The sequence below is a fragment of the Chanos chanos genome, chromosome 16 (genome assembly GCF_902362185.1).
Source record: "Chanos chanos chromosome 16, fChaCha1.1, whole genome shotgun sequence".
In the NCBI taxonomy this organism is placed as follows: domain Eukaryota; kingdom Metazoa; phylum Chordata; class Actinopteri; order Gonorynchiformes; family Chanidae; genus Chanos; species Chanos chanos.
In genome coordinates this window covers 17,213,056-17,222,224 of record NC_044510.1, presented here as the reverse complement: position 1 = coordinate 17,222,224, position 9,169 = coordinate 17,213,056, and the positions used below count along the sequence as shown (strand labels likewise).

Genomic DNA, 9,169 nt, shown 5'->3' with positions numbered 1-9,169 from the left:
GGACTCTGTTAAAACGGCAGCTGGCGTGTGTGTGTGTGTGTGTGTGTGTGTGTGTGTGTGTGTGTGTGTGTGTGTGTGTGTGCGTGCGTGTGTGTGTGTGTGCGTGTGTGTGTGTGTGTGTGTGCGCGCGTGTGCGCGGACGTGTGTGTGTGCATGTGTGGGCGTGTGGTTGTGTGTGTGTGTGCGTGTGTGCGTGCGCGTGTGTGTGCGCGTGCATGTGTGGGCGTGTGCTTGTGTGTGCATGTGCGAGAGTGCTTGTGTGTGTTTTCAGACTCTTTCCTGATGAGTTTGATGGAGTCATTAAAGAATGTATGACCCTACCAGTGAACCAGTGACTGTAGCAGGAAACTCCAGTGATGGAAAATTCCATATATTAAACACATCCACAAACTCCATATATTAAACACATTCACAAACTCCATATATCAAACACTTTCACAAACTCCATATATCAAATACATCCACAAACTCCATGTATGACGGTTTGTCAGATCTCACAGTGTTACTGTTCTTCAGAGGAGTCATTCGTTTTGCATAAAACTCCTCATATTCTGATTTCTTTCACCTTTATCAGTCTTTACAGGTCCAGCTTATGCAGCATTACCATCAGCACTCATAACTCATCTCCAAAAGGCTTCAGACATTTAACTCTTAGCAAATCTCCAACCCTAAGTCATCTCCAAAAGGCTTGTTTAAAACTTAAAAACACTCCAAATATCACTGATCTCTAAAATGCTCCAAACATTAACACCTAAAAAACAGGTATCCAGACACTGCAGTTCTGCAGAAGCAGATCTGAATGTGTGTGTGTGTGTGTGTGTGTGTGTGTATTTGAGTAACACTCCACACCAGGTAATAATGTACAGTTTGGCATTTATCAGATGCTTTTGTACCAGAGTAACTTACAGTTAGTGCACCACTCACGAGAACACAACACTTTGTCTTGACTTTAGTTTCCAAACATATTAAGTATTTTGGCAATGATAAACTGAATTTAGTCTGCTATGTCAGCAAACTGTTCTGCTTCTGCCTCGCTGTGTGTGTCTGTGTCTGTGTGCAAGTGTGTGTGTGTGTGTGTGTGTGTGTGTGTGTGTATGAGTACACCTGTCTGCTCCTCTGCTCCTAACATGTGTCCCTTTGTTGTGTTGCCTCTCTCCCTTGTTTGAAGAGATGAAAGAAAGAAATCTTTTACGCACAAGAGTGGGCGGAGTTTAACCGTGGTCTCTGACACACTCCTACACACACGCTGAACGCTAATGCTAACGCTTCACTCCGTAGTGTCACCATAGTGTCTCATAGGTTACCATGAGCCACAAACTAAATAAATAACAATGAGAAAATAGAAACTCTTTTTCTTTGTTTAGGGTTTTTTTTGTCTGAAGCTCTTGCCATAAGAAGGCAGCAGAAGTGATAGAGAAGTGTTTGAACTAGCGCTGACGTGATTAGCCGCATAACGCGTCCCTGTTCGACGGAACTGGCCTCTTACTGTTCTCTGTGTTACTAGCCGTACTGTTCCTCAACCTCAGAGGAGAAACAGATGAGTTCTCAAAGCTGTGTGACCGCCGCTGTGCACACACACACACACACACAACAACAACGACAAAAAACCTGCAGCTTCAGCGTAGTCCTGATGACCAGGCATCATCCTCATCACGTAGAGGATTCATTAGCTGTGACGTGCTCGCTGCTCACTGACCTGGTGGAGTCTTTACCTCAGACTCCGTATCTTCGGTTGTCTCTGTGGACACTCCGCGTCTGCAGGTTAAATTCACACTCCCTTCACTGAGACTTAGACTCTGGACCCTGAGTTTAGCGAGCGTATAGTTCTGTACCATGACCTGGCACAGCTGCCTGTTTGGTTGCTTATGTGTGTGTGTGTGTGTGTGTGTGTGTGTTAAAATAAATAGTATTTTAAATGTGTTGTGCGGTTGGTTGAGGTTTAATCAGAAAGCTTTTGCTATCTGACTCCTGAAAAGGAACATGGCCTGTTATCACTTTCATAGTCTGAATCCCAGGCTTTTCCTCCAGTATGCCCAGGGAACGGATGGTCAGTAAGAGTGTAGAGAGGAGATCTGAGGTTTTGAGTGAGAAAGGGGACGTTTTTGGAGGATGACTTGATGTTCAGGCTTCTGTTGTTGTCTTTTGTCTGCTTTGCTTCACCCATGTGCTCAGTGTTTGTGTTGAAACGCTGAGATGAGAGAGGAATTGTGAAGTTGTGCTTTTGATTGGCGCTGATGGGCGTGTGTCTGTTCATTTCACACAGCTCTTGCTAACCTACATGCCGGAACATTCTGCGTCTGCTTGACACCGTGTGGTGATATTCAACGACTTTAGATTCTCATTATTTCTTTAAAATCGGTTTCTGCAGTAACTGCCAAAGATGCCTGTGCTTTGAAAAAATAAAAAAAAATAAAGTAAAAAAAAGCAGAAAGAAGAAGACGGTGTTTCTCACATGCATTTCATAACGTGGTTCATGTCAGAAAGACTCCAGAAACAGAATTCAAAATCTTTTCTTTTGAAATGTCACTCAGCGATGTATTATGAGGTGTCGCGTCAGTAACTGGTTCATACATGACAGGTGATCCTTTACTCCTGCTCTGGTCAAACTGGGATGGAAACGGATTTTGACTTTTTGCTTTCACACGACTCACTGAGTAAATACGCGGTACCTCTCCGTTCTCTAACGGAAGGGAAAAGCTTTGCTTCTTACACTCTGAGATATGGTTCAAAAACAAACAGAAACAAAAAAACGTAACTACTGTCCCTGTTCTAATCTACAAGCCAATATATAACCCGGCTTTTCTCAGTGACTTAACTAAAATCCAAACCTGTGCGTTTGTGGCATAATGCGGTTCTAAATGTGTCGACACCTCTGCACACGTGGTGTCCTTAACAAACAATTTTTCTTCATTCAGCTACTATCAAATGCATAAATAAATACATAAATAAGAGACGTGTTTTACATCTATACCTGTCCAAATTGTGAAACCTTTTTCCAGCTCATATTGTTGTCTGATTATTGATCATAAATTTGATTTTGTAAAAGCTGGGGATTTTGAATGCTTGCAGTTTTATTGCTGGCAAGATGTTAAGGAGAGATTTTAGAGAATTTCCTATATGAATGGTAATAAAGTATTTATCAGATAACTGCAGTGTCTGTTTGACTGGTTTTTGTTCTGCTGTGGACAGTGGAGACAAACGTACTGTAATCCTGCTGATTAAAAAGCAGCTGTACTGGAATAGCATTGATTAACCCTAACCCTGAAAAGAACCCACTCAGACATGAACATTAAAAACAGAGTGGTCCTGAAATGCATCCCTGAGGATCGTCTGTGACCTTGTCATTTTAAATGTGATTCTGACAGTTCCCCTCACATGTGATGTCTGAATATATTCACTGAAATGGCTGAGTGATGTCTAATTATATTCACTGAAATGGCTGAGTGATGTCTGATTATATTCACTGAAATAGCTGAGTGATGTCTGATTATATTCACTGAAATGGCTGAGTGATGTCTGATTATATTCACTGAAATGGCTGAGTGATGTCTGATTATATTCACTGAAATGGCTGAGTGATTCAGCTCTTTGATGGAATGATTCTATTGCAGAAGAAAAACACGATTTGTCATGAATAGATACATGGAGTTGCTACAGTAAAAGGACACTGGAGGATAGTCACTGTGTTGATTTAAAATATATACAGAGAGAGATTCTTTCACTCAGACTAATGTCAGCCTGCGACAAACCACCCCATACAGTCGGTTACAGCACAAACAGAACATGAGACCAGAGGTTTGAAGAGTTTGTCAGATCTTTTGATGTGGGTTGTTGTGGGTTCAGTGTGTCCCTCTTTTCCAGGGGACATGAAGAGAATTATAAGTGTGTTAAGAGTTTGAGATAAAAAAAGTGTACAGACACTACGTTGCAGTGAATTTTTCTTTCTTTTTTTTTTTTTTTTTTAGTGAAACTAAACAGAGAAAGAGCTAAAGTCAGATTATGAGCAACACAAGTGTATTATGTCAAATCTGTGAAATCTCTTAACCACACACAATCACAGTCACACAGGTGGAGGGTTCTCCATCTCAGGAGGTCTGAGGTATGGAACAGGAGGAGGGCTCTCCATCTCAGGAGGTCTGAGGTATGGAGCAGGTGGAGGGCTCTCCATCTCAGGAGGTCTGAGGTATGGAACAGGTGGAGGGTTCTCCATCTCGGGAGGTCTGAGGTATGGAACAGGTGGAGGGGTTCTCCATCTCAGGAGGTCTGAGGTATGGAACAGGAGGAGGGCTCTCCATCTCAGGAGGTCTGAGGTATGGAACAGGTGGAGGGTTCTCCATCTCAGGAGGTCTGAGGTATGGAACAGGTGGAGGGTTCCCCATCTCGGGAGGTCTGAGGTATGGAACAGGTGGAGGGTTCTCCATCTCAGGAGGTCTGAGGTATGGAACAGGTGGAGGGTTCCCCATCTCGGGAGGTCTGAGGTATGGAACAGGTGGAGGGGTTCTCCATCTCAGGAGGTCTGAGGTATGGAAATGGAATGTGTGGCACAGTAGTAAATCCCTAGTCCAGTTAACCCTGATTCTGTATGAATTATTACCGTTATTGGACAGACTGCAGACTAAATTTCCATTAAAAAATGTCTGATACATGAGAGTGTAGACAACGTTACACTTTAAACGTTACACATTACACTTGAGCGTGCGTGTGCATGTGTGCACACGCATGCACGAGCCGCGCTTTCGCTACATGCCGTAAACCGTGGAGTACGGTCGTGATTAACACATGTGAGTTTCGTGCCTATGTTGTTGTGATAGTTGTTTATATTTTAATGGTTTATTAGCTGCCGGAATAACACGATGACCAACGGCCGTTAGGTCTGCGGATGGTTTGCTGATGTAGGATGAAAAATAATTTCTTTCCGAACAAGACGGTGAGACGGGAATCTCTTGACCAGTAAAAAAGGTACTTGCTAACTTGGCTAACTTTACCCAGACTGTGAACTTGCACTAGCATGTTGATGCAGGTAGCTAAGCCATCCTCTCGGTAATGTAGGTTTTAGTCACTAAATTTGTATGTCGGCTAAAAGAACTTCATCCAAGAAAAACATTTGCCTTTCAAGGACTGAGTGGTATATTATGTTAGCGAATATAGCAGTTACTCGTTTACCTTGGCAGATTGCATTAACCGGTACATCAGTCAGCGCGAGCACACCGTAATTTTCCTTGTGCAGGGTCTGAAACTGTGAGTATTTTTCCTTGTGCAGGGTCTGAAACTGAGAGTAATTGTGTCGTATTTAAAGATGTTCGTGTTGGTGGAGATGGTGGACACTGTGCGAATTCCTCCATGGAACTTCGACCGGCAGCTGAATGACGCGATAGTAGAAGAGCTTAACAAGAAACTAGCCAACAAGGTGAACACGGTTCCATACAAACACACTGTAGCATACACACACACCGCACCACACACACACTCCGTACCATACACACACTCCAGACCACACACACACACACACCGTACCACCAGTTTTAAATCCGACTCTCTCTGTTGCTTTGCAGAGATGCTGAGTTGAATTATTTTTCACTGTTAATTCTGAATATATGAACAGTGGTCCTTAATGTTTTGTATAGTAGAAGCGCTTTATGGTTGAAGTTTTGCTTGTTGCTCCTGTTGTGAGACTAACATTCACTGACTTGTTTACAGGTTGTTTACAATGTTGGTTTGTGCATTTGTCTGTATGACATCACTAAAATGGAAGACTCCTACATCTTCCCGGGTGATGGAGCGTCACACACCAAAGGTCAGAGAGCCAGCAGGAAAATCAAATCTGAATGGTTTTAATGCTGCTAAAGCCAGTTAGAGTCCACGCTGATTTGTGAATTCAGAGAGTAACCCGTTCATGTTGATCAGTCATTATGACTTTCTACTCATTCTGGAGAGAACATTTCTGATTGTTTTTGTCCAGTTAAACCAGTACACATCAGTGATTAAGATGACACGTTTTAACCCTGCTGTCTTTCTCCCAGTGCATTTCAGGTATGTGGTTTTCCACCCCTTCCTGGACGAGATTCTGGTGGGGAGGATTAAACACTGCAGTCCAGAGGGGGTTCACGGTCAGGAATCCCATTTTAACTTTCATTTCCTATTTTTGCTTCTCTGTTCCCATTGTTTTCCATGGATATAGGACCCGTCACATAAATGATTCACTCAGCTCCTCCCGCGGTCTCTGTCAGTTCTCTGGAATGTTCCCTGAACCGGACAGACACACGCTCTGACGGAGTTTCTCTCTCTGTTTATCCACACAGTTACTCTGGGATTCTTTGATGACATCATCATACCTCCCGAGTCCCTGCAGCAGCCGGCTAAATTGTATCCTGTCATGGAACACTCAGTGTGGCCACGGCTGTCTGCCTGTCGGCATGGTTACCTCAGCCAGGCTCATCCCTCATCTGAGAGTCTGTCAGATGCCTCTGTAGAGCACTGGCCAGTGGAGCTGAGAGTCTGTCAGATGCCTCTGTAGAGCACTGGCCAGTGGAGCTGAGAGTCTGTCAGATGCCTCTGTAGAGCACTGGCCAGTGGAGCTGAGAGTCTGTCAGATGCCTCTGTAGAGCACTGGCCAGTGGAGCTGAGTTCCTCCAGGGGCTCTGCAGTGACAGACAGTATTGTGTCATTAGGAGAAAACATGCAATGGCACTTTTCACATGTTATGAGGGACGTGTGTGCCTGGTGTTTTATCCCAAGATTGAATCCCAGGTTTCTGTAAATCTCTCTGTCCTCTCTCTCTGTCTCCCTCTCTCTGTCCTCTCGCTCTCCCTCTCTCGCTCTCCCTCTCCCTCTCCCTCTCTCTCTCTCTCTCTCTCTCTCCGTGTCTCTGTTCTCTCTGTCCTGTCTGTCTTCTCTGTCTTTTTTAAGTATATGTTTTTAAGGGCTTCAGTGTAATGCAGTACTGAGCTTATGTAAAACTACATTACCCAGCATGCTCCTTGACGGCCGTTGGCAGTGACGAGGCAGAGCAGGTGTGGGTGTGGGAGTATGAGACGGATGAAGGGGCACACGACCTGTACATGGATCAGGGCGAGGAGATCCGTTTTCGGGTGGCCGATGAGCTGTTTGTCGACACATCGCCCAGTGGGCCCAGCACTGCCACTGAGTCCACCAGCACGGCCAGTACAGAGGACACCACACAGAAACAAGAGACCCCATACACACTGGTGGTAAGAACACACACACACACACACAGCACAACATGCTGATGATGAATGGGGAGATGGGGAGATGAGGTCATGATGGATGGATGAATAGATCAGTGTTAGAACAGACAGTATCTATTGACGCGTTCCATTTGAACCAGGAAGTCGCAATTTCCAAATTCCTAGTCGGAAATTTCATCGGGAACGCCCCCTGAAGTCGGATTTCCAACTCGGAAAGTCTGAGGAACCTCACAAACCCCAACTTAAAAATCCAAGATGGCTGCCCCTAGTGGTGAAGTAGTGAAAGCTGTAGTAGTTGACTGTTTATTGACACTTCTGTCTTAGTCGTGTCTCATTAAATCAGTCGCACACACAGTACAACCATGGACATGTTGCTACGGTGTTTGTATGCGCAAAATAGCACTTAATGTGTTATTATCAACTGGTATTGCTAACAATGGCTAACGACAGCTAACCTGGCTAAAACGGTTTTCCGACTTGTTGTTTGGGAATATGGTAAACTCGGGTGTGGCGTCTTTCCCAGCTCTGAGTTCCGACTTCCCGAGGCAAATGGAATGCAGCATTAGTCCAGCCTGCTGATTAGGTACACGTCCTAGATCCCAGAACTGAAGAGCACCATCTGGTGGTGTGGAGGAGCAGAGCAGTGCGAGTGAAAGAGGGGGTGGGGAGGTGGGTGTAGTGCTGGAAACATTAAGTCGGCTGTGCTCTGTCTCACAGGGGTCTATCAGTGAACCAGGCCTGGGTCTCCTCTCCTGGTGGAACAGTTAACGCAAGAGCACTTCCATTTCTCCAGCACAACCAGAAGACCAGCGCACCTCCTGCACCTGCGCCTCCACTGCACCTCCTCAGACTGCTAAACGTCTACTGTTACTGAGGCCTGGGTCTCTAACACCGGAGACAAGCGGAGGAGAACCAGGAGAAACATATGGGACTTAATCTATTTATATTTATCTAATGAAGTGGGACTGAGTGTGTGTGTGTGTGTTCTGTAAAACAGTACAAACATTTGGTTGCTTTATTTTGCCATGATTGTTTTTTGGGAAAGTATTAAAAAGTTGTTTGAACACATGCCTTCAACACAACACAGAATAAAACTCAGGTGAAGATGAGTTTTAAAAATTCTCAGTAAACTGAAAAGTGAACTGTATAAAACTCCGCCCTTTACCACTGTCTGTCTCCTCCCCTTTCCTCGGACCAGTCAACACCGGGGGGCGCCGCAGTGCCTGATCCCTGCAGTCTGCTACTGCTTTTTCACATGCACGTCTGTGTGTGTGTGTGTGTGTGTGTTTGTGTTTCTGGTTAGTGTATGTGTGTGTGTGGAGAGACCACAATTCCACCACAATTCTGGAACCAGAGTTTGGAAGCGTGGCCAGGGCATTAACCATTCTCAGTCCAGTCAGTCTGAGTAAAGTCTGAGTCCAGTCAGTCTGAGTAAAGTCTGAGTAAGGTCTCAGTCCAGTCAGTCTGAGTAAAGTCTGAGTAAAGTCAGTCTGAGTCCAGTCAGTCTGAGTAAAGGGACGGGATGTTTGAGGGATCAAAACAAAGGACTAATGTTTTCAGCCAACTGCATGCACACGGTTCAGTGTATACACACACCGCTACCTAATGCAGCTGACAGCTATTTACATCCAGACTGTACAGCATTATGACCCTAAAGACAAAGAACTACAGCAACAACTACAGTAACCACAACAATAATAAAAGAAAAAATAACATTAGGATTTGCCTCAACGCAATGTGTGCGCCCCCTGGTGGCCATGCTCTGCAGTCTGATACTCTTTATGTTGACAGACGTCACCTGTGGTCTGGCTAAATGTCTTTTTTCTGCGCTGTGTTTATCCCGAAAGACACGGCGTCGCTACTGCAGATCGAAATGTGGTCGTATTTGGAACACCACACAAGTGTTAAAACGTGTCATTAAGGTTGACTCAGCTTCGCCGCGGAACCACGACTGACACTGCAGA

The 9,169-nt window shown here is 44.8% G+C and overlaps 1 protein-coding gene across 1 annotated transcript; it reads left to right on the top strand.

The window, feature by feature from the left end:
* The first annotated feature begins 4,921 nt into the window (after positions 1-4,921).
* polr3h (polymerase (RNA) III (DNA directed) polypeptide H) lies at positions 4,922-8,181 on the top strand. Its single transcript, XM_030793803.1, has 7 exons — positions 4,922-4,959; positions 5,297-5,407; positions 5,698-5,794; positions 6,021-6,107; positions 6,300-6,363; positions 6,995-7,208; positions 7,923-8,181. Exons 2-7 carry the CDS (start codon positions 5,297-5,299, stop codon positions 7,971-7,973), a joined length of 624 nt encoding a protein of 207 aa, XP_030649663.1. The 5' UTR covers positions 4,922-4,959; the 3' UTR covers positions 7,974-8,181.
* The last annotated feature ends 988 nt before the right edge of the window (positions 8,182-9,169 follow it).